Source organism: Sminthopsis crassicaudata, chromosome 4 (genome assembly GCF_048593235.1).
Source record: "Sminthopsis crassicaudata isolate SCR6 chromosome 4, ASM4859323v1, whole genome shotgun sequence".
Taxonomy (NCBI): domain Eukaryota; kingdom Metazoa; phylum Chordata; class Mammalia; order Dasyuromorphia; family Dasyuridae; genus Sminthopsis; species Sminthopsis crassicaudata.
This window is the reverse complement of record NC_133620.1, coordinates 158,745,610-158,772,448: the sequence shown is the minus strand read 5'-3', so window position 1 is coordinate 158,772,448 and position 26,839 is coordinate 158,745,610. Positions and strand designations below refer to the sequence as shown.

The 26,839-nt window shown below is 33.7% G+C and overlaps 1 protein-coding gene across 6 annotated transcripts in view; it reads left to right on the top strand.

Annotated features, from left to right (window-relative positions):
- ARFGEF3 (ARFGEF family member 3) overlaps nucleotides 1–26,839 on the top strand; it is a 213,024-nt gene that overhangs the window by 78,577 nt on the left and 107,608 nt on the right. For 3 of the 6 annotated variants that reach the window (XM_074309724.1, XM_074309719.1, XM_074309722.1), the window contains exons 5-8: nucleotides 10,608–10,676; nucleotides 19,409–19,534; nucleotides 23,246–23,368; nucleotides 25,500–25,542. In XM_074309724.1, coding sequence (XP_074165825.1) covers nucleotides 10,608–10,676; nucleotides 19,409–19,534; nucleotides 23,246–23,368; nucleotides 25,500–25,542 — 361 coding nt within the window. The remainder of the gene's footprint in view (nucleotides 1–10,607; nucleotides 10,677–19,408; nucleotides 19,535–23,245; nucleotides 23,369–25,499; nucleotides 25,543–26,839) is intronic. The other 3 variants (XM_074309720.1, XM_074309721.1, XM_074309723.1) reach the window with 3 other exon arrangements.

The window sequence follows — 26,839 nt, the reverse complement described above, 5'->3', positions numbered from 1 at the left end:
CATAGCTGGGTAGTCCTTAGCTAATCTCATGGTTGCTGCTGGGTCTTGTAGTAAAAGAGCTTCTTTCCTATCTTTTTGGGTACAATAAATAGAAAAAAATTTCTCTGAACTCAACAGGGAGAAAATAAACATAAAGTGATTAGAAATTTCTAGCTCATTAGAAGCTAAACTAGTATGTTTTAGAAAGAAATTTGGATTTAATTCTAAATTATAAGCAGTCTTACAGCTTCTTAGCTAGAGCCAAGCTGTGAGCTACCATAGGTATGAGCCACCATATCTGGGTAAGGGCCAAATGCTAGGCCATGAACCCTACATTAAAGTAAGGTCTGACTTTTGAACTTAATTCAAAAGTTAGGTTAAAAGTAGCTTGTGGGCAAAGTGGATAAAGTGCCTATTTTAAAAATTATTATTCTAGTTATAAGTACTAAAATATCTTAAATCATTAGCTATAATAATAATTATTATTAATAATTGTGATAATAATAATAGCTAGTGCTTTAAAGTTTACAAATATATATACATATACATATACAAATATATATATATATATATATATATATATATATGTATATACACACACACACATAATGGGAAATGTCTGCTTGAACTTACTCTTAAAAGGAAGCCGGGGTGCTGAGTGAAATGAGCAGAACTAGGAGATCATTATACACTTCAACAACAATGATACTGTATGAGGATGTATTCTGATGGAAGTGGATATCTTCAACATAGAGAAGAGCTAATCCAATTCCAATTGATCAATGATGGACAGAATCAGCTACACCAGGAGAAGAAACACTGGGAAATGAGTGTAAACTGTGAGCATTGTTTTTTTGTTTTGTTTTGTTTTGTTTTGTTTCTCTTCCCAGATTATTTTTACATTGCAAATACAATCCTTTCTTTGCAACAACAACAACAACAACAAAATGCAGTTCTGCACATATATATTGTACCTAGGATATACTATAAGATATTTAATATGTATGGGAATGCCTGCCATCTAGGGGAGGGGGTGGAGGGAAGGAGGGGAAAAACTCGGAACAGAAGGGAGTACAAGGGATAATGTTGTAAAAAAAAATACCTATGCATATGTACTGTCAAAGAAAATGTTATAATTATAAAAATTAATTTTAAAAAATCTATGAAAAAAAAAAAAGGAAGCCAGGGATTCTTAGAGACAGAAAGAAGAGAGAGTATTCCAAGAATGGGAGATAATCAGTGCCAAGGAACAGAGATAAGAGAAATGGAATGTCATGTGTGAGGAACCTCAAGTAGGAAAGAAGATTGAGAAAGGTTATTAACCTTGCCAACCTTGCCAACAATTATTGTTGAATTTTGGAAGAGAATCCATATGGCTCAGAGGAATCCATGAGTCCATGGAAGCTACGTATATGGATTTAGGATTTATCTATATATGTAACTTAAGTCTTGAGATTAATTGATACTGACAAAGAAGAGATTTTGTCTTAATAAAGGAAGACATTATTTGATAAATCACATGATTTTAAGTTTTCTTATTGTAAGTAGTTTCATTTTTTAAGGCAGCTGTATATATTGCATAGAAAGATGGCTGATAAGATACAAACATATGGATTCAAATCTCTTGTCTGACATATACTGGCTATGTTACCCTGGGCAAGTAATTTAACTTCTAGCACTCTGGGCAAAAGTTTAAGTTGCCATTTTCTATACCAAATGAGAGGCAGCATAGGTGGCTTGATGGGTAGAATTCTGGGCCTGGAATCATGAAGATGTGAGTTCAAAACCAGGTTTAGATACTTGTTAGCTGGGTGACTGGACGAGTCACTTAATCTCTGTTTTCCTTAATCCCTTTGAGAAGTAAATGGCAAATCACTTCATTATCTTTGCGAAGAAAACCCAATCAATGGACAATACTGGCATTATATGGTCCACAGGGTTATGAAGAGTTAGACTGAACAATATATCAAATGAAGTCTCAGGTCCCATTTTCCTATCTCTTTCTATCTTTTACATAAATAATAAGTTATTATTTCTTTAGAGTTTCCATCATTCAATCATAAATTCCAAGTTTTACTTTTATAAAAAGAGTGACAGTAAATAAGGGAAAAACCACTGAAAAAGATAGAAACAGTGGATGAGAGAAAAAAGCACAGGTGAAAGATATCTCTACTTGTTCCCAGTCCATAGAGAATGTTAGAATTAAACAATCTATATTAATCCTCCTTCCTTGTACCCCATTGATAGGACAATAAATAATTAACTCAATAAACAATTGGAATGTTACATTCTATATGCATAATAAGTTTAATGGCAATTGACTTTTTCCAATGAATCACTCCTTTCCCTCCTTGCTCTCTGACCAACAATATTCAGAAATAATTGTCTGCCAAAACTGGAGCAAACTAAGACAGAAAGACTCCTTCCTATTTTCTTTTGACAAACAGCTCTTTTTAGGTAAGTCAGATATTAGAAGAAACTCGATTCATTTAATTAGCTCATCATGAGCATCGAGACATTTTGAAAATAAAAATATAGCTCTGGCTAAATAAAATGATGACATTGGATGACAAATTTTGGTTTCCCTTTTGAGGACTCAATTGTGACTCCACATATTTCCTGAACAGATTCATGATGCAGAGAATACTATTCATTGTGCATGCCAGTCACAAAGACCTGAAAGAGGACAAAACATCTATTCTGGGCATCACTGTTATTTTAAAAAAATAAAAAAGGATGAGCAAGTACTTTCCTACAGAACTGGGTACATCTAATACTCTCCCCAGTTTACAGCATCTTACATCTTCATACTGAAAGAACAGCATTCCTCTTATACTGCTTGTAGCTTTTGAATAAACCTTGAGAAAAAAAATTCCCTAGATTTAAACAAACATGATAGAGAGATTGCTATTAAATTAATTTCATAGCTATATAAATTCCACATTCATAAGTCAATTAAGGAAAGGCTATTATTAGCATTTATTATTTCAAGTCCTTAATTGAACTTATCTTTTGTAATGCCTCTAGCACTTGACAGGGAGTAAATAAATACAAAATGATCAGAAATTTCTAGCTCACTAGTGACCAAAAAAATGAGTTTTAGAAAAGACATTTGGTTTCAATTCTAAATTGAATTTACATTTCAGACTGTACATAAGTGACAGACTAAGAAGAAAAAATGTGTATCATATGAGGTGTTAATATAAGAGTTAATAGAGCTGAGATCTAAATTGTGTCATGCATTCTGTGTTTACAGACAGTTTTTGCCTATTAAAGAAGGAAGTCAATTCTGTCTCTTTCTCTCTGCAATACTAAACCTTCTTCTGCACCTAATTTGATCCTTAGAATTTTCTAACGATGTAGGTAGCTGGGGGAATAAAACCATAGTCTATTCCACAAATATTCCAGAGTATTTAGACTTAAATGATGCTTCTTACTAAGTTTCAGGAGGAAAGGACTTTCATTTTTTATGGTTTACATATCTATTTCTTTGATATATCAGAGGTGCATCCAAGAAGCAGGGAACTAATTTATCTTGGCTTATCTCTATACTTTTAAATTTTTATCTTACTGTTTTCTTTCTCCTAAATTCTTATTTAAAAATATGAAAAATAGGCTCCATTCCCCACACATGATTAGAATTGTTATTTTCTACATACTCACCTCATCATGGCCAAATTATGATTCCCTCAGCAAGTATAAATTGAATTCTTCCTATCTATCTAATAAGATGTTAAAGTTGGGCCAATATCCCTTAAAGTAAACCATAGATAGAGCCTTGCAGTTGCTATGGGAACTCAACTGTGAATTTTCTGGTCTTTGTATGGCTTAAGCCTCAACTACATCCTGGCATCAATGCTATTTTGCATTTATCATGCATTTTGAACAAGAAGCTTCTTTAGCCCCAAAATACTTACACCTGAATCACTTGAATTATCCATTAATTTGTAATACAATTGAAAGTATAATAGAATACATTTGAATATAAATAATAAAATTGCATAGTCAAGGTTTTTTAGTTGCTGTATATTTTTCTCACTGTTATAAAAGTCCCAAAAATATTTAAATCCCATTTGGCCTCAGTCCATATAGTTTATCTCCAGTCATCAAACAAATCTGGAAAGTATGTAAGCATTCTCCACAGCAAATGTTTTATCAGTCTAACAATAATGGGCCTCTCTCTAAGAAGTAATCACATATATCCTAAAAGCTCTTCTGTCACGACTCTTTAAAATTTTGTTAGAGCACAGTTGCTTTTGCCAGTTTGATGCTTAGATCTTCTCACATTGTTAATAAAAACATTTATTAAGTAACGTTTTAGTGTGATATCCTATATGTAATCATGTACATCAATGGTTCTCAAAGTTTCTCATCTTTGAACCCTTTACATACTTAAAAATTATGGAGGGCCTTTCCACTCATCCATCCCCAAGAGCTTTTGTTTATGTACATTATAACTATTTTATTTATATATATATTATATTTGTTTATGTATATTATAACTATTAATATTTGCTAAATTGGAATTTAAAAGTTAGCATTATTCTGAAAATAGTATTGATTTTGTGGACATTCTGAGGAGGTCTCTGGATAACATATTGAAAACCACTGAACTATTGTGTATCTTGCTATTTAGTAGTAATTTAAATGCTTATTTTAATTTTCCTTCAGGTACATATGTTTAGTTTTTCACTCCTAACTTTATGCCATATATAGTGCCAAAAGCATCCACAAAATTAAAATAATTTGATTTTGACTGATGACATTGTTTTCAGCAGCACTTTGACTTTATCCTTCTGATTTAATATTTCCCAGGCATTAGTAAAACTGAATATTTATGTTGCCACTCATCTTTGGTATGACTCATTTCTATCTGATTCACAGGAGGTTGTAGGCCCTGTCAGCTCTCTTTATTAAATGCTGCCATGCAACAACAAGCCCTGGGTGAACTAGCTCAGTTATTGTTCTTTAACCATTATTTTTGTATAATTTTCTTCAAGATGATAAGGAAAGTCTTTGTGATTAGATAAGACCTTGTCACATTGAGGGCCAGTTCATCTGGGTTGTATTAGAGGGTTCTCAAGACTATAAGATCACAAATCTGGACCTGGGAAAGGATCTCAGAGGGTACCTTGTTCAATTCTTCATTCTACAGTTGAAGAAACCAAGGACCGGAGAGATGAAGTGAATTCCTGTCATCACTCAGATAAAAAGTTGGAGAATTGGAATAAGCAGTGTCAGAAGTAGGCCCTTTGACTCCAAATCAAGCAGTCTTTCTCATGTACCACATTCCAGTGACACAAAGGACTTTCCTGATTCCCCCAGTTTTTAGAGCTTATAAATCTCTGTAATTTTTAATGAATATTGCAATGATATGCATTCTCTATGTATATATTCTCCATGTGGTTCTCTATTCTACATATAAGTGTACATATACATAAAGTATGTACCTTATATTTACTTATATGGGGATATGTTAGAGTCTTCCATTACAATAGAAGCTCCTTGAGGAAAGGGACTTTTTTCCATTTTTGTATTTGTATCTCTGGTTTCTGGCACCTACTATGGGAGCATGATGTAATGGATAGAACACTGGTTTGAAATCAGGAAAATTCTGGAATTAGGAAGATTCATCTTTCCAAATTAGAATCTGGCTTCAAATATTTATTAACTATGTGATCCTGGGCAAGTGACTTAACCCTGTTTGCCTCAGTTTTCTTCTCTATCAAATGAGACAGAGAAAGAAATGACAAATCACTCCAGTGTCTTTGCTGAAAAAAACCCCAAATGAGGTCAGAGTCAGATATAATTGAAATGACTGAACAACAACATTGTTTATTATGCTTGTTGATGGATTAACTGATTATGGATTATCTTCAAGCTGATTACTGTGATTATGCTCACCTCTGTGGAATATTGTCGCCCTTTCCCAGCATTTGGCAAAATTTCCAGTGGTACACTATCAGTAGTGTTCCTTTCCCTCTTCCTCTAATCTTAGATTAAGAGCTTGAAGAGACCTCCAAGATCTATAAGGATATTAAGAGATTATCTCTTTCAAAACCTTCATTTTATAGGCAAATAAATAGACTTGTTTTCCACTGGAGAAGAAAATAGCAAACTACTCCAGTATCTTTGCCAAGAAAATCCCATGGATAAGATTAGCATATTATGGTCCATGGATACACAAAGAATCACATATCACTGAATGACTAACCAACAACAGACAAAAGCCCAGGGAAACAAGGAATTTGACCAAGGTTACACCAGTAGTAAGTAGTAAAGGTGGTCATTTGACTCCACATATAATACTTTTCCTTCTATATCATCTCCCTTCAGAAACTTGGCTATCTTCTTTTCCCTTGCCCCATTCTCAAAGTCTTTATTCAAAACTTTGAGCTCTTTCTCCCATTTCCAATGATCTTGATTCTTCCTGATATTCAAAAGTTGTGAATCCTCACAAAATAGTTGGAAATTCAAGTGTGAAATCTTCAAACTTTCTGGTCTATTGTTGCTTGACTTTTTAAAGAACAGATAGATTGGTGGAAGATCACAATAGTGGTATCTTGAAATGAGTAGTAGACTTGGCAATCAGAAGCACTGCCTTGAACACTTAGTAGTCATTCTACCTTGGGTAACTTGACCTCTCTGAGATTTAAATCTCTTGTAACACTTTCTGCCCTCTCTAGTTCTCAGGCTTATCATAAAGAAATAGCTCGGAAATCTTTAAAATTTAAAAATATTATAAGATATATGAATGTAGCCTTATAAATGGAAAGAGGAATCTGCTGTTCACAAAATGCCATATATTTACATTGATTTAAAGTGTAGTTGTTCTTCCTGAATAAGTTTTCCACCCATGGGTCTTCAGTTTCTTTGTTTGTAAAAGAAAGGGATTGGAATAAATGATTTATTATTATGCTTCCAAGGTTTATATTTTGTGATGCACTAAAAATCATAAAAATGGATGATTAACAATGGCTGACTAGCACCCCCCAAAAAAAGAATCTATAACTTTTTCCACAGGCCTATGCCATCATTCCACCACCAAACACATACACACACACACATACACACACAATCCCTCCCCTAAAGATAAAGTTATATAACATATATAACTGAACAACTAACTAATTTGAGCAAGGAGTGAAGCACAGATATATAAGGCTAGTCAGGATGAGATAGAATGTTTCTTATGGTAAGAAGCACTATAAAACTCAATTTCCCTCTTGGACCAAGTGAGGCTGGGCCCAGTTGAAGAGCTATTCTTTCACCTTCTTTAGTTCCATTTTCCACATTGGTAATCCCTGAGATCTGTATACCAGACTTATGCTGTGGGTAGCCATGCTATGGAAGACTGTACTTCCTAATACAAGAAGCAATAATGCTACTACACTCCCAATTCTGAGTCCCTCTTTCAAAATCAACATTGCATAACAAAACAGTACCAGAAAAGGCAAAAAAAAAAAACCACTGGTATTTTTTTTTAATGTTAAGTTCTATTTGTACTTTAAGAGGTAAAGTATAAGCAAATGCCCCCAAGTGAATAAAATTGCTGACTAATAAGATCAGCCAGCCTGGCATTCTTTTCTTCCTGAACTGTGGACATATCTGCTTATCTAGGATAACAATGTCTGTGCCTTGGGCTGCCCTATTTAATAACTGAAGGAAACTGCAAGTACTTCACTGTTTTATCTGATGGTGATCAGTTTTTATAGTGTGGGTTAGGGCATAAATACTTCATAACCAAATCAGAGCTTTTTGTTAAAAGTAATGCCAGACTAGAATTTCTTCTTAAGAGCAAAATACCAAGTTTGAAGAACTTGGACAGAACAATAATACCAGAACAATAACAGCAAGTCTCCTGTCTCTGATACATAGAAGTAATAAGTGGTCACTCCCTTTCTGAACCTTTCTTTCCTTATATGTCAACTAAAAAATGGCCTCCGGCTATGAATCTAGTTTTTATGAAAAACATATTTCTTAAGTGTCTACTGTATACAAATTATTGTGAGTGGGAGATCTAGAGTTTAGATAAAGAGTTTCTAATCTTTGATCCTTGGTCTTGAGAAGTTGTAGTTGACTGCATGAATTATCCCCTCCACCATTACCATCACCACCATCCTTTTGTTTTTTTTTTCTTTTTGCCTAATACCAAGTATTAAGCTTCTCAATAAATAGCAGATTGAATTGAAATAAATTCAATTCTTAAAGACTAGTGGGGGAATAAAAACATCAACATAATACTTCATTGCTTATGTAACTATAATTTCATAGGTATGGTCACAAACGATTCATATGTCTCATCTTTTGGGATTCTTAGCTATATCTTCTTGAAATTTCTCCACAGGTGATCACCTAACCCATAGGAGGACTTCCTTTTATTTTTTTTTTAACATCTCATCAACCCTAATATAGCATCAAAACTGTCTGTTGTCCCTTGTTCCCTCCCTCCCTCTCTCACTCTCCCCCCTCTTTTCTCTGTCTGACCAGCCCACTCCCTTTCTAGTACCAACACAGCCACAACAGCACAATATATGTCATTTTAAAATTTGCAAAGTGCTTTTTTATTTTCTCATGTAATCAGTAAATTGTGAGAGAGGTGATATTAAAATGGAGACATTTTTACAACTGAAAAAAAAAAGGAGGCACAGAGAGGTTGTAACTTCTCCAGGATCAAATGACTAGGAATTGTCTGAGGGAAGATTTGAATTCAGGGCTTCCTGATACTGTGGATCACTTAATTCCCATTGGAAGTATTCTAAATATATCACTCTAACTGGTATGCCACTTAGCTTCAGAAATACATGGTGTGACGTGTTAAATGCATGAAAGAATTGCAAAATAAAATACTATAAGATCTGAGAAGGATGATATTTGTAGGCAGAGAAAGACCTCATATTTATGATTCTCTACCTGGAGAATGAAGGTATTAGAGCTTCATAAATTGTGCTCCAATAACTTAAATTATGAGTTACTCACACAGTTCTGTGCCTACTTGGAAATAAGTAGCAAAAGTTCTCCCTTAAAAAGCTGTGGAAGAAGCATAAGCATGATGGAGGGAGGAGGAGGAGGCGATCTGCCTGTTGTCAGTTTCCATTCCTAAAATGTCAGTGGCAATATTGATTTGTTCCATGATGTTTAGCAATGGATAGTGTCTCTAATGTTCTTAAAAGGTTTCTAGTGTTCTTTAAATCAATTCTTAATATGTGTGGGCTAGAAAAGATTCCAGTAGTCATCTAGTCTAACTCTCTCATTTTGAAGCTAAAGAAACTAAGTCCCATGGAGTTTAAATCACTTTCTTAATGTCCCTTAACTCTATAGATGAATGGAAAACCTGTCTCTAATTCCCAGTAAAACCTGGCTTTCTTCTTCTTTAATCATCTACATATCTGTGAGAAAACACTAACTGCCAGGGAAATGGAACCATTTGGAATTCTGGGGAAAATTGCTAATAGGAAAATATGCTTCCGCACTAAATATTCCTCCCCTTTACTTCTTTAATTATGGGTGAAGTTGAAAATAAAATTTCAAAGCTAAAAGTCACCTTAGAAACCATCTGAATCCTATCATTATATCCCTGACAAATAAATGGACCTCTAATCTTTGTTTGAAGACAGAGAGGAAAGTCACCATATTGAGAGATAGCTTTAATAATTAGGATAGTTCTAATGATTAGAAAGTTTCTAGTTGGAGAATAAAGGAAGTTTCTTTATATTGAGCTTAAATATTCCTCTTCAATTGCCTCTCAGAGGATGCTTTATTCTTCCTATAGGACAGGTGGTGGTAGGAAGTAGAACAAGTCTGATGTGGTTTTCAAATGCTCAGTTTCCTATCTATAAAATGAGCAAGTTGGGCAAAGTGGTCCCTTTTTTTCTCTGATATTCCTTGAACTTAAGTTAGAGGATCTGAGGCTGAGCCTAATCAATATCGAAGGTAACATCTCTGAAAGGAGTTGAGAGAAAGGAGGTATGTGTCTCTCTCATGTAATATTGCTCTGATCTCTTCATTTGGATGAGTTTGGAAACACATGATCCCAGTTATTCCCTTCTAACACTTAAAAAATTATCATCTTCATCTTCATTATCATCATTATCATTGCCTGGATCTATGATTTCCTTAGTTTGGGGAACTCCTAGTAAGGAATTTTCCTTGCCAATTATTTTTGGCTATTTTTCTTCTTACATCAGTTCTTAACTTGGGGATTTGATTTCAGGGGCTCTGAGGATTTGAATGGGGAAAAATTATATCTTTATTTTTACTTTTCCAAGTACACTTTATGTTTCCTTTCTTAAAAATATTATTCTGAGGAGTCCATAGGGTTCATCAGACTTCCACAGGAGTCTGTGTTGCCCCCAAAAGTTTAAGAAACTCTGTCTTAAAGACATTCTTGGGGGATTGAGGTTAAGTAAGTTACTCGGCCATTATATAGCAGAAGGTAATTTCCAAGCTTTGAAAAAGAATTCTCTGTCTTATTGGGAAATAATTTATGGCTTCTGACTAGGAAGGAGTGAATGGGACAAGAGGGAAGGACTATATCTACAAAGGAAAACAGAGCTAGAAAAAGGAATCTTTAAACAAATGTATAAAATTGCAATGATTTTGTGATTTCTTCCCTTCTTTTGTTCAAGGTTTTACTTTGCATAACTTATTCATCCACCTTTGACATGAATGGAAGTGCAGTGCTGAAGATTGCAGAGGTGAGTGCATCTTTCCCTCCTCAGTGTCCCCAGAGAGCTCCATGCCTCCATGTTGCCACCATTATGAGCTGCTTTAGCACTAACTGGAATAAAACATCGTGCCAGATTGTTATGGAATAGAATCCTAGACGTAGAGCAAGGATTCCTTTGATTATTATTGCCTTTAGCAATTACCACTAATGGGAATTGATTTTTTTATGAGAAATGTTGTCTGTAGATCCCCATCCTTTCTAATGATGCTATGTGTCTTAGAAGCTTTGCATGTTTCAGTTTGTTAAACCCAGGGCTTTAATGATGATAATAACAGTGCTATTCCCTGTAGACCCATCCATGACTCCCTTCCCTATGAGCAACAATAAAAAACATATCTGACTTGAACTTAGAAAAAAAATTTTAAAGAACAAAATCTGCGATCCGAGAAGCTCATCTTAGTTTTACACCTAAACAATAAGTTATAAGAGGTAGGGTACATAATGTTAGGTCATTAGCTTTGTTCAAATATGTTCAAAATACCTATTGTCTTTGTTACCTTGAATAAGTCACATCTCCCAATACCCTTGGTGATTCCTTTTTTTTTTTTTTAACATAACTTTTTATTGACAGAACATATGCCTGGGTAAATTTTTTTTTTTACAACATTATCCCTTGCACTCACTTTTGTTCCAACTTTTCCCTTCTCTTCCTCCACCCCCTCCCCTAGATGGCAGGTAGTCTTATACATGTTAAATATGTTATAGTATATCCTAAATATATGTGTGCAGAACAGAACAGTTCTCTTGGACAACTCCTTTTTAAGTATACAACTTACTGATGAGTTGCTACTCAGCATTGATAGGCGGTTCTATCCTAGGCTGTCTCCACATCAATGTAATGACTGGTCCATACTTAAGGTCCTCCCTAACTTGCAAAAAAAATATCTAAAACTCTGTATTTCTCAACACCAACCCCTCCCCCCACCTTGAGCCTTTTGCAGCAGAATATTAATGTCTGCTTCAGAGCACTTCTGAGAATTGTCCTGGCAGAAAATTTGACTCACTGGATTTATTACATACATTTCTTGCTATTTGGCAGCATCTTGGTTTAAAAGCTATGCTGTAATGAGGTTTTTTTTTATCACTACTTTGTACAAAGTATATAGCTTTTAAGAACTGGCAAGTTCTGACAGGTGGATGCTTTCAGACCAAAAAGAACAAAGCACTGTTGGGAGATAAAGAGAGGCTCTAACAATAGTCACATGCAGAGCTCAATTGTAGTAGGAATGTTTAGGCTTGTAGAGCATCATCAATGAAACAAATTTGGTAGAGTAGAAAGAGGGGCCAGTATAGGAATCAAGGGAGTTCTTCTAAGGTTCTTCTGTGAATCCTGCCATTAATTCTGTGGTCTTGGATAGACCCCTTTGCTTATTATAGCTTCAGTTTCTTTAAGTTTCCAAAGTTCTTTTTCAGCTCCAAAATGCTCTGATTCTAAATGTAGAAATTTTAAGGTGGGGAAACTAACAAGCTAAGACAGAAAATGTTGAGATTCTACCACTTTAAAAAGAATTACAATGAGAATATTATCTATTTAAAAGACTAGAAATAGCTTTGTTTTTAGTCACATTTAGATGATTTACCTTTGCTTATGAATCATTACTTGATGAAACCTTAGCTTGGTTTTTTAACTCTCCAAAAATTTCAGCCTTAATCTTATCTTGGTGATTCTAGATATTATTGTAGCTCAGTTCTTTGTCTGTTGCCATCAGATAATCCACTTACAGTTTGGTTGCTAAAAGCCTTCATGGTGCTTTTTCCTGATGCCTATTAATTGAATCATTGTTCTCCAATTACCTTAATAAATCTGATCTTGATTATATCCTAACCTGGCACTTAAAATCCAAGAGAGAGTAAGAAGTTCCATGAGGGGAGAAACTATTTTATTTTTGTCTTCCTATCCCCAGCAGCTGACACAGGGCCTGACACTAGTCAACCCTTAATAAATTCTTGTTGATTGATTGATAACTTGCTTACATCTAGCCTCTCTCTACTCCAATCCCCTGTATGTTCTCTGCCATAGCAAACTACAGAAACATGGGGTCCTACTGTAGATGCAGTGCTTTCCCTCATCCTTATTATGAATTATTAAGAAAAAGTTCATTGGCAATCCTTTTTACTCTTGATTTTACTCCACTCAATTCTGACTTGCCATCTTGCAGATCAGTATTTTATTTTCATTCAAACATATTTCTTTAGCTTGGTCCTTTTCCAATTTGCTTACATTAAATAATACTATTAATATATTATAGATTGTCAAACATTTTCTTTTGAATGCTTTAAAAATAATGTCAATGTACTAACAAAACATTTCAATACAAAGTTGTAGAGAAATTACCTCATAATTTACAAAGAACTAAAAAAAAAAACAAAAACTTCCTAATAAGTTGACCTCATCTACAAGTCAGTTCTTAGCATTTTAAGAGAAGGGAAATTTTTTTTTCTCTTTACTCTTTTAATATAATTTAATACAAAACTGTATCCATTTTATCCATTTATATAAAAATGACATGAATTTTTTTACATTATGAGCATATGCATCAGGAATTATGAAAGACAGTATCAATTAATAGTAGGTTGCTCTGCAGTGTGTATATCTATCAAAAAAAGGTAACTGTAAAAAGTGTTAGAAATCTGAGTGTGGTATAATTATAAATAGTATTTGAAGTCATATTTCTTTTGAAAATTTTTCATTTCTATTATGCCAATATCTCCTTTCTATCTATTATCTCATTGGTGTGGATTCTATCTCTCCAGACGAAGATGTCTACCCATCCATGCATTTTCTATATATGTGATTCTTGTCCATACTTTTCCAAAAATCTCACATTGAGGATCTGTCCAGCGTGCTGAAAACACCAATCATTTAATAGCTCAGCAACACAACTGTCTGTTCTTCATTGTTATTTCATCATCAGCCCCCTTGTTATTCTGGTCATAAAATGTCCTCAGTGACATTTTTTACATAATTTCATAACTTATACTCTCAGATACACCATTTTTATATTCTTTATCAATTGGTAATATATTCCACAAAGAATATTAGAGCAGTGTGTGGGGGGGAATGTACATTAAAGATCATCTAATAATAAACTGAGGCACAGAGAGGCTAGATCTCAGAGAAGATCCCAGAGTTGGAAGAAATCTTGAATACTATCTAGATATGTGAACAAGAATGATATCTATAACATTCTTTATAAGTAGTTTCCTATCCTTTCCAAAAGACCTCTAGTGAGAATGAAACCAGTCTCTTTGGGTAATCTTCAATGTATCCTTCAGATGTGATCTGATAAGAATAGAATAGAGTTAGATTAGTACTTTCTTAGTCCTGGACACTATTTCTCTTTTAAAAAATCTATTTGCTTATTATTATCTCATTGATTATTCATATAGACTTTGCAGTACAAAGAAATTTCTAAGTCTTTTACAAATTGCTTTCTAGCCAGGACTTTTCCATCTTGTGCTTGTAAAGTTGATTTTTTGAACCCAAATATAAGACTTTACATTTATCCTGATTATATATCATCATTTTTAAAAAAAATTCTATAAATTTTTTCTATAAATATATATTCTTGTAAAAATATGAAATCTGATTATGTCATTCAAAGAGTTCCAATTCTTCCTAGTTTTGTTTCACTAACAAAACGGATGATTTATGCCCTTAATTCATTATTTAATAGTATAGGACCAAGCACCCAAAACACTTTACTAGAGAACATGTGCCACCTTGACATTAAACCCAGTTAAGTCCAGTCAATTCCAAATCAATGTAACTGTATTTTTGCACAACTTTTACATCATTTTTTTCCTTTTTTATATATATGCTCCATCTTTTTCATAAGAATAGCATGGGAGACTTATTAAATATTGTAATGTCCAGGCTAGCTTTCTGGAGGTCCTCCGGAAGGGCCGCCTTGGTCTCAGCAGGATAGTCACCAAGAGAATGGACAAGAATAGAGTCCAAAGTCTTTATTTTCTCCTTCTGTCTGTCTCCTTCACAGTCTGTGTCATAATCTGACCCAGTCTCAGTCTAACACAGTCTCCTCCAGCAGTCTTCCATCTTCCAGTCTCAACCAGTCTCAGTCTGAGTGTGACTTTATTCCTAGTTCTCTCAGCCCTTAAAAACCCTATTATAATTACATCATTACAGTATACTGAGTATAAGCCAATCTAAAGTGATTACATCATTTAATCAAACTGGGGTGATTATATCATTATATCATATTAGACATATGTGAACTAGAGAACCATTATCTCATCAATTCCACTGAGTTAACTAACACCTTGTTTCAAGTGTACTTCTTTCAAGTATACTTCTCCAAAGTTCAGGTCCTCTACAAAATAGATTGCTAAAATCTAATCAAACTCTTATCTTCAGAACTTCCCTCATCTACTAATTTAATAACCCATCAGTAAAGTAAATAAGAATAGCCTGGCATGATCTGTTCTTGATAAAAAAAATTAATGCTGGCTCTTTGAAATCACTTCATTTTCTAGATGTTCACCATCCATCCATTTAAAAATATATTGCTTGGCAATATTGCAAGAAACCAAAATTCAGATCACTAGTCTCTAATTTGAAGGCTTTTCCCTTTTTTTTTTTTTTTTAGTAAATCAAAACATTTACCCTTCACAAGTTCTACAGCGTTATCTCATTCTCCCTGTTCTTTTAGATTATTGACAGCACCTTACAAATAATATCTTCTAGATCAGAAACAAAAACAAAACAAAATCCTTATATCAATGTACGTAGCCAAACAAAGCGAATCCCCATAATGTCCATGGTTTTTTTTTTAATGTGCTATTCATTTTCTATATTAATATATCTCTTCTCTATGAGCAAATAGGTGACATTCTTCATGATGGATATTCTTATATTTCTAGAATGTTCAGTTCCTCTTAGAGTGATTTCCAATGAAGAAATTTAGTCTAAATGATCCCATTCATCCTTTCTCTCAACTCTTTCCAAAATCTAGGATGCATGCCAGAAGATGCCCAGTTTTTCTGTCCTTTCCTATCACACATGCTAAGATGGAGTGATCATTTCACCCAAAGACTATTGTCATTTCTACCTTAATAACCACTTCTCGCTTGTTAGTGAAAATAAATTTCAGATTAGAAGTTCACATCTTTCCTTCTTCTACCTTAAGACAAACTAAGTTTTTGGTAGAGGTAAAATTCCAACAGATATTCAGTTAATTAAATTCCTCCATTACTACAATAATCATACCTCTGTGCCAGATGGGTAATTTATTTCCTAAACTCCTTATCTATTTATACTTTTGGTTTAGTTTGGCTGTTAACAGTCAAATAATAATATTGTTTCTTTTTTCTGTCTTTTTTTGATATTTGCCTAAATATTTTCTTCCATGATTTCTACATCTATTTCAAGAGTTTCCTAATATGTGTTTATTATAGTGAGCAAGAAATCACTTATATCTTAGGAACAGGATAAGCATCATTGAGAGAAGTTCCACACATTTGAAAGTTAGTAATTATGTGCCTTGATTTAAATAATTTTAGTCAGAAAAGGACTTGGATATTTAGATTTGTAAAATATTACTTTTGTGCAACTATGAGACTACAGATTGAGTTATATATTATATATACACTAGTTTGGGATGGCCTGGGAATTTTTGCAATCCATTTTAATACTTCTAGTGTGGAAGGAAGTGCTCAAATTGAACATTTTATTATTTTGTTTAGATTTATGTGGATAGGTATCTTATTTCTTCCAAGAAGATGAATAAAAGAAAAATGGTTAAAATTCAGCATCTGCAAACATGGAAAATCTTATGCTGAAATGTTGTCATAAATGTATTTACTGGACAGTGGAATTCAGCATGAAACTGATTCATCCTGCTTCTGTCAAAATATACTTCATGGAAGTCATGGGGCTGAGAAAGACTTTAAAGTTCAATTAATCAACTACATTCACGTCATAGATAAGAGAGCTGAAGCCCAGAGAAAATAATCAGACACTAATCTAGGCAAGTCACTTAACCTTCCTTCACCTCACTTTCTTTGTCTGTTTAATAGAGATAATAATAGCACCTATCTTAAAGGGTTGTTGTGAGAATCAAATAAGATTTTTAAAAAAACACATCACAAATCTTAAGGTGCTACATAAATATTCACTATTTATTTTATCACTAGTGTTTGTTTCTGCCACATTATTGCTTCTCAATATTTTAATCAGTGAAGTGTTAGAACAACCTTGTGATAAAGTAATTTATCCTCTAATACATCCATGATGTATTTCTTTTTGCTATCACTTTGAGGAACTGACCATTATAGAACTTCCAAGACACTTTTTTCATCATAAACTACTAATAATAACAACTTACCCTTATATAGCATGAAATGCTTTCCTCACAATCACTTTATAAAGTAAATAGCACAAGTGTTTTCATTCTCATTTTGCAGGTGAGAAAATTTTAGATTTTGAAAAATTAAATGATTCCATTAAAGCTACACAAGTAATATACATCTAAGGGGATATTTGAACTCATGCCTCCAATTTTTTAAGTCCAATACCTTTTCTCTCCTATACTGTGCTGAAGACATTGAAAAACAGGCTATTTTCTTGATCATACTGATACATGATATTGAGTTGAGTATCTATGTCCATACCCTTATTTGTGAGTGCTCCACCCAAATACAAATTGTGATCACTGACACCTCACAAGATATCTTGGGTTCTAAAGGCTAGATTTCTTTTTTTTTTTTCCTCTTCCCTATTTGTTTGTTTTGTCATTTTTGAAAATCATGTCTTAAGCTCAAATCACTGTAGCTCTCACTGACTGACCAATCAAATCTCACTTGTTCATTGTCTGAGTTTTGAAGGTTCAGAGTGAGTGTATATAGCACTTTTTTTCTGTTTTGATCAGAAATCCAGAGAGTTCCCCCTTCAGATCTATTTTTTGACTAGGTAAAAGAGGTCATTTTTTTTTTGCCAAGGTCTCCTGGTACATCTGGAATCATCTCCAGTAATCTTGATCTATGTTTTCTTGCTGGATCCAGATGGTTCTGGAAGAAAGAGGGAGGCAGTGACTTTGCCTAGCCCTGTCTCACTAAATCCAGTTTACTTGCAGGTCAAGACTTTATTTTCTTGAATGAAGGACAAACAACAACTCAGTTGATGACATCAGAACATTATAATGCTAGCAGGAATGGAATTAGTGTACATGATAACCAGCCAAGTTATTCCCTTATAAATGAACAGAAATAGTTCCATTTATTGCTAAAAATGTCTTTTCATTGGGTTAGATAATTCTTTAAATGTTCAATGACTTTTTCCCCTGTGACTCTTTGTTTTGATTTGACAGTACTGTTTCTGACAAGCATCTTAAGTAATTCATCAAGGCAGCTGATACACGTTCATTCCCTAGACATGATTCAACTAGAAAGGCTATTCTGTATTGTCATTTGCTAGACTGTCTGCAGTTTTTTAAAGAACATTTCATTGTTAATAATCTGGTCATGTTTTTCTCTGACCCAAAATTAAGCAAAGGAAGGCAATCAAAGAGAGCCCAGGTGGCTAGTGAAGTGAATCATCAAAAAAAGATTTCACTTCACCCTTATATCTTTCCCAAAATTTCCCCTATTTTGACTTAGGCATTTTTGTATCTCTAGGTTGGCTGCTTTGAGATGTTGGTACCTGCTTGTTTGATTATGAAGACCTTGGGAACTTTAAGCATGGTACCTCATAGAATCATAGTCTCATAGAAGAGCTGAAAGGGACCTTAGAGGTTATCTAATTGCTCACTTCATTTTTTTTCTCCCCTGAGGCAATTGGAGTTAAGTGACTTGCCCAGGGTCACACAGCTAGGAAGTGTTAAATGTCTGAGGTCACATTTGAACTCAGTTCTTCCTGACTTCAGGGGTGGTGCTTTATCCACTGTGCTACCTAGCTGCCCCTAATCACTGACTTCTTAAGTTAGGGGACTGAGGCAAATCAAAGTTATGTTATTTGTTCAAAATAATATAGGCAGTAAGGAACAAATGTAGGATTTGTACTAGATCCCATCATGTGACCCTAGGCAATTCACTTAACTTCATTTGCCTCAATTTCTCATCTATAAAACAGGAACACAAGCTGGAGAAGAAAATGACAAACCACTCCCATATAGCTGTCAGGAATACTTAAACTTTGTCTGTGGGGTCACATAGAGTTGGACACCACTGAATACCTGAACAATTGTAAAAAGTTTTCTAAGGAGAACAGCCTCAGCTTCTCTTTTTTTTAGGCACCAGTGCCTTACAGAATAGATTATTTTATCCAAGGAATTCTGTTCACTATACTTTCTAAATAGGGAAATAGCTATACATATGGCAATATGTAGTCTCTGACTTTCATTTTGCCCAGTTTCAGAAGCAAAGTTCAGATACAGTTTTTCTTTAAATTTGTGCATGTATGTTATGATTTAAAAGTAAAACATCAGGAAACCCACTGTTTCCAGTTATGGAAGGCAAATTATTTAGGCACTGGTGCTCTGTTGAAAATCTGTTGCTACCTCCTCTCCTTCCTCTCACCTTGCTTTATATAGTACTGTTATTATTCATCAGCCCATCTGGTGAAGAAAGCGAATGTTTCCTTGATTTAAGTTTGTTTATTTTCTTTTCTTTCTCTCTTTTTGTTTTGGGGGTGGGAAGAGAAACATTATATTTTGCTTCATTAACCCTTTGTGTTTTTGCTCTTAGTTGTATTTAACATGTCATAAAGTTGGATGTCCACGAATGCATGAAACGGTCAAATTATTCATTACTCAGCTCCTCACTGCTCTGTGCCATCGTCCTTGTGCTCCTGTGCATGTGGCTTTGCCCAAGGTATTGAGCTTGGTGCCTCATTTATGGGCAAGACCAATGAGTTGACGTATTAGTTCTCAGTATGAAAATTTGGGTTGGGGGTGCACAGTTTTGGAGCAGCTGAAAGAGGAAATCAATATGCCCTTTGCCAGAAATTCAGCCTGCAAAGTATTGTTAATGTCTCTAACTTTAATTGCTTCTTTTTAACAGCTTTTTTGGGGGGAGGGGAATGAAGAAAACTCAGATCTATGGAAAAACATTAATCTTTAATGATAATTATGATGACCATAATTGCAACCCTTAAATTGGGATGCTTGTCAAAAATGTTCTTTTTTGCAAAGTCTTATTTTTAAAAATATATTTTCTTCATTTGAAATAGGTACTGTCTGGAAAATGCAAGTGGTTGAATTAATTTAACCAAATTTTATAAATTTTGGAAGTGAACATTTTCCCTTCAACTTTATTAATATGTTATATAGTAGGATTTAGAATCTTTGCTTCAGAAAAGACCAAGAAAGCTCAGGTTCATTTAACACAGTTAAAAGAATTTAATTTAATTCGATGACTTTTATTATCTATCATGTGCCAAGTACCACCCAAAATGACAAAAATAAAACAGACCCTACCTTCAAGAAACTTATATTCTATTGAATAGAATAAAATGGGGTTACATCTGGGTTTGTAAGTTAGGTGCTGTTATTTAATGCATTACATATTCAGCTCCATGGTGTGTTCAATAAAATTCCCAGTCTGAAGTCAGAAAAACTTAACTTCCTGAGTTCAAATTTAGCCTCAGACATTTATTAGGTATGTGACCTTGTGCAAGTCACTTGACCCTGTTTACCTCAGTTTCTTCATCTGTAAAATACGCTGTTGAAGGAAATGGAAAACCATTCCAGTTTCTCTACCAAGAAAACCTCAAATGGGGTAATGAAGAGATTGATATGACTACAACAAATATGTATATACACATATTTATGTATCATTTACTATATGTAGTATTTATCCATCTGATTTTTATTTTGTTTTTCTCCTTACAAATGTGTATGAAATTTTTAAAACTCTACAGATTAAATAAATATTAAATGATAAACAGTGAAAATGGATTGTATCTAATGTCAGTCTATTTGGCATTACAAACTAAGCATAGTAAACAAATTGAAACCTAAAAATAAACTTGAAATTTGACTATTTGTTCTTGTTCATTTTCTTCAGAACTGGTAATTCCATATGGCCTCAAATCATACATAGGTTCACTTTCATATGTCAAGAGCTGTGGAGTTACAGTCATGTTGATTAGTTTTACTTGAGGTGTCCACATTTGGTTTGTTCTATACATTTTTTAAAAAACAATCTCATTTGTAAATCAAATTAAATGTGCCATTATGCTTTGAAGCTCAGAGCTGTGATTTCATAGACACAGGGATCTCCAGCTAATGGAAGTAACTCCACCAATGCAGATATGCCATTTTTCATAAAGTCCATGTGTGTGTCAGAGGCTAGTTATGAAGTTTTGTTTCTCCTGACTCTGATATAGACCTTTGCACTACCACATCATCCTGTCTCTGAAGATAGTTACTATGGGTAGGAAGCTTTTAAAATTGTAAAACTACTTGTACATATTAAAAGAGAAAGACTGGGATAGAAGACCAATGGTCAGCCTAGGGGTCTGGAGGACCTCAGTTCAAATTTTGCCTCTGAAATATACTAGTAAGTCATTCATCCTCTCTGGGTGTCATTGTTCTGTAATACTATCACTTACAGATGAATTTATGCTTTATATTATAAAGGGAGTTCTACACCAGAAAAACCCTAAATTGATGAAAATATATCAGCCTCACCCTACCCCCCAACAAAAATTAGAGAAAACTATTTTCATTTAGAGATCACCATTGATAAAGCAAATACCAACTTGAAAAGTGTTGCTAGAACTTCACAAAAAAAATGTTGCATTACAAAACAGATGGCATTATTACAGTGTACATAATGTTATGAAAATCTGTTTTTTTCAAGAAACGGTGACCATGTTTAAATAGTTTCTAAGCCATTATAAAGTATACAAAGCAAAACCTTTTTATAATCAAAATTCAATTTCATTATGTTTTTTAAAGTCTGTAATCTCGCCATGATGTAGACATTGGTGCCAATGTAAGAAGGTGACTTTAAAATTAACTTGCAATGAAATAGTTTGTAAAAATTTGCTCCCTAGTCCTAATATTCTTTATGAAACACATTTGCACATGCAAGCCACATATGGTCTACAACAGTCCTAATGTAGTCTAGTCTAAATGAAAATAATGGAAAATATTTAACTAAATATTCAAATTAAATTAAATTTAATACTGGGAAGTATTTAACACAAATATAATAAAACATAGGTAATGTTACTATGTGATTTTAAAGTCAATTAAATAGGGTTTATGGGCCTCTATGGGAATTTGACATGCTGTAGCTCAATGACTTCCATATATATTAAAGAAAAAAATGAATTTAGCAGACAGATTTATTTTCATAAAGGATATCATCATAATTATCAAAGGATATATGTGGAGACTGAGTTAGCACTCTAGATGCCTTAGAATCAGCCGGAGTCAGGATAAACAAAAATCATTGATCTTTATTCTTGGTCTTTAGGGGTAGAAGTGAAGGGAATGGACACAAGCTCTTCACTACCTCCCTTCTCCTCGTCTGCTGCAAAAGTGACTCTGGCTTATTTTACTCCACCCCCTAATCCCTCTTCCAATTATCTGTATACACCAAAAGATGGAGCCAACACAAATAGTGGGAAGAGCCATTTTCCAAGAATATGCTAATAGAGTATTGGCCAATCGGTAATTAGCCTGAAGTGCTCATTGTCTGATTCCAGTGCACCTATTCAGAGTTTCAGCCCTTTATAGACATACCTTTTCCAAACCTGAAAAAAAGTTTTTATTTGATCCACAGCATATGGCAAGGGAGTTGCTTTCAGACAAGTGTAGTGAGTTTTATTTTGAATGAAATTATATATCCAGAGTTCCTGAGTTAAGGCAGCCAGGTAGCCAAGCAGATGATAGATTGGACTGGGAATCCGGAAGAATTGAGTTCAAATTTAGCCTCAGCCTCTTATTAGCTGTGTGATCTTTGGCAAATCATTTAACCACCATTTCTTCAACTGTAAAATGGAGGTAATGATCTAATCACAAACAACTGTTGTGAGGATCACATGAGATAATATTTAGAAACATCCTCGCACAGTACCTGGCACATAGTAGGCATTATGTAAATGCTAGTTGTAATAATAATAATTATTCTTATTAATCTCTGTCTGCTCAATGTGTTCATCTGTAAGGTAGAGATAATAACAGCCTCTCAGGTTGTTGAGAGGATAAATTAAGGTAATATTGTAAAACCTTTTACAAACCTAAAAGCATTATTATTATTACATTGTTATACCTCATTAATGTTTTTCCTGTGACTGTGCTGTACAGCACTATTTTTGAAAATCAACCACCATTTTAAAAACAGCAAAGTAAGACTGCAAAACTAGTAAGTTTTACCCCCTTTAAAAAAAATCAAAAGGTATTTTCTTGGGATCATTAACATTGTTGGGAATATGAAATAGCTAGTCCTAAATCAGGCTGACTTTCTGTACCTAAGGGAATTTGACGTCCTCTTATGTTGTTCTTCCTAAATGTTGTGAATATACCCCTATCTACATAGTATATATGTGTTGCTATCTTATTTCCCTACCAGGTGTGCATTGAGACATATGTATCTAGCTGTCACCAACGTAGTATTAACACTGCTGTGCGGGCAACTCTCAGTCAAATGTTGAGTGATTTGACTTTACAATTACGGCAAAGGCAGGAGAACACGGTGAGCCTTGCAGCATCTGTGCACTGACCAGGTTTTTGGTGATGTCCTTCATATGTGACTGCATGCTGTCTACTATCCTTCGTGGCTCCCTACAACCTTCTCAAGCCTGCAGCTTTGTGACAACAAGAATCAGAATTTAAGGGCTTATATACTGAAGTCAGATGGGAGCTCTCAAATTTTATGGCTTATTATTTGGAAAATTTAATCAGTTATTTTTTAGATACTTTGAAAAGATATTTTGCTTTCTATTATTTTCTCTTCCAAATGGTCTTTTCAAAGTATTGTTTTATTTTTATTTCAATACTTTTAAACATTTATGTTATTTTTAAAAGTTGGTTTTCATTTTGAGTTCCTTCTCTTTCCCAATCTTTTTTGTTATAGGTATATTAAATGTTGCCAAAACAAAGTCTCTTTTAAAAAAGGTTTATTATAGATTTTAAATAAGGTTTTAATAAGTAAAAATAAGTCACTGGAAGTTTTGCATATATATCTAGGTTTCTGACCTGGAGGTATGCTTATTAGGAAATGAAGGAAAAATGCTTTCTTTGCTCATACAGTAAAAGAAATATCAAAAAATGATTACTGAGCTATTTCATTCCAACCCATTACTGACCTTTGTCTAAGCTCCAAAATATTCTCTAAAATAAGCATTTCTGGGAAAAGTCCAGATACATCTGTCTTCTCCATATCTGTCACCTTCTGGAATAAATATGAGTGGTAGACACTCTTCCAAAATTATATCATATCTGAATATTATCAATGCACAGTCTAAGTTCTTCTTTGAGCACTGTGTCTAAGTTGGAGGAATGTAAAATAACTTTTAATATGAAAAGTGAATTACAGTTTGAGATATATATTTTCTAAGTGGCTGGGGGGGGTGGCATTAGGAATTTTCCCATTAAATATTCAGAGATTGAAAAATTAAACCCAGAAGGGACCTTAGGAGTTAAATAATCCTAACCTCTACATTTTACAGATAAGGAAAAGAAACTCAGAGAAGCTGTGTAATTCAACTAGGACAGCTTCATGATAGCAGAGCCAAAACTAGATTCTGATCTCCTGACTACCACCACAGTACTGTTTCATTTGGATCTTTCTTTATAGACCCCAGTGCTTAGTATAGTGCCTGATTCACTTCAATATTATGACTTACAGGTTTTCTTTAAATGAAAACTTAGTCTGACACACTAATAATGTTTTTTTTCCTTTTCATTCTCTATAATAACCAACATTTAATTCTCTGTAATATCACAATATCATAAATCAAATTTGAGATACTGGAAATCCCAACCTACCTCTTCTAAATTGTCCTTCTTTCGTGTGGTGGTTTTAATGGATCTGAGGAGAAAAGATTAGTAAAAAGATAGAGGCAATAAGAATGTATTTCTCAAACTATGAGAATCATAAAAATCTATGTGCTTTGGATATATTTTTGGAATCCTAACTGCTGATCCAGGAGGTATGGAGTTAGAGAATATCTTTGCAGCAACATGAAAATGCATTCCTGTTTATATGGATAAATACTCACTGTTGTATGAGTCTTCATACCCTTCCCTATTCCTCCTCCCATGGTTTTTGAGATCTCTTTGAACAGGAAATGATTGTAATTAAAATGTATCTTTAGTTTATTTAGTTGTTATAATTTAATATTTTGTCTTTGAGATAAAAGAGATAGTATAAATGACCACCTTTCAGAAGGAAATGTATTTTGGTTTTTGCATGGTACATATATAAATTTATGAAAATACTCTTATTGCCCCCTTTGTGATTAGATGAGAAACTTCCATCAGTAGCCTCAAAATAGAATTGGTTTTCACACAGAGCTAAGTGGCCCACCTGGAAATTAAATTAATGTTCTTGGCTTGATGGGTACCACAATATAACCATAAGCCAACCATGAAATGTCATAAGTTTAGTGGTCCCTTAAGTGAGTGTTGTATGAAAATTATACTGGTGCTGCAGACTTCATTATTCTTTTTCGTAAGTTCCTTGAAAACAGAAAAGATATGGCCAGAGTTGGGAAAAAATGTGTAGGCTAGCCAGTGAAAGATATGTCTTGGGTGCTATGTTCATTCTTGATTTTATTCTTTAACTTTATATCCTGATTGTGATATTCTTCTTCCTTCACTAGATTGTTGAGAATCCAGATATTCCATCAGATTTGGGAAAACAAGGTATTTAATTTGATTTTTTTTCTGTGATTGTCCTTGGGGGCTTAATATGACATATTTTATTTTATTTGGGGCAACTAGATAACCCAGTGGATAGCACATTGGGCCTCAAATCAGGGCACACCTAAGTTCAAATCTGGATTCCAACCCTTAGTTTCTGACTATGAGTAAGTCATTTAACTTCTCTGCCGCGATTTCCTCATCTGTAGTATAAGGATAATAATAGTATCTACTTCTTAGAGCTGTTGTGAAAGTAAAATAATATTTGTAAAGTACTTTGCAAATCTTAAAACATTATATAAATGTTGTTAGTGTAATAATTATTATTTTGTTATATCAATTGATCCCTTACTTAGGTCCCTCACCACACCTAGTGCTATTGTTATTTAAATTAAATGCAGCTATATATTATCTATTTGCTTTCTTCTTTTTGTGCAATTTCTAATTTACTTCATCATTTTATGATACTTATATAATAATTGCTAAATTAAGACATGTCAGAATCATATATGACTGAGCAGTGTAGTTCTATTTGACTAGATATTTAAAAACATCCAATTGTTAAAATTTAAAATAAAGTAATACAGAACTGTAATAATTTAATCAAATATTTAAATATCTATTTCTCTCCTATATTATAGTTAATTAAGTAGATAGGAATTTGATAGAAGAAAAGGCCAAGGAATAAGAGGTGGGGCTGAGTGGAAGAAGAAACAGATTGGCTCAAAGATCCAAAGAAATAGTATAAGTGAGTATAAGGCCCATTTATCAAGCAAGCAAACTGGAAAACATAATATAATATAAACTACTTAGAGAATGAGGGGAACTTGACTACTCAAATTAAACTACCTTAATTCGAGCCATTCATAGGAACTGAAAGACTATCACTGAATTCTGAATTATTAGATAAATTACTCCACTCATACCCTGCTATTCACATTCTTAAGGTACTCCTTAAGACTAAGTTACCTCCCAATAAACTTTGCACAGAAAATGCCATCTGCATGTAGAGAAAGAACTATGGAGAATGAATGTAAATCAACATATGCTATGTTTACTTCACCCCCACATACACACTCCCATTTTTCTTTTTTTTTTCCTTTCATGGTTTTTCCCTTTTCTTCTGATTTTTCAAAGGAAAATATATATTCTTTGCTTTATAACTTAATCTCAGGATTTTCCTTTTTTTTCTTTGTATATATCTTTTTCTGGTCCCCAATTCCTAAAATCTTTCCCACCATTTTGGCTATTGATACCATAATCATTGTCAGTAATTCAAGAATCTGACAATTCACACATT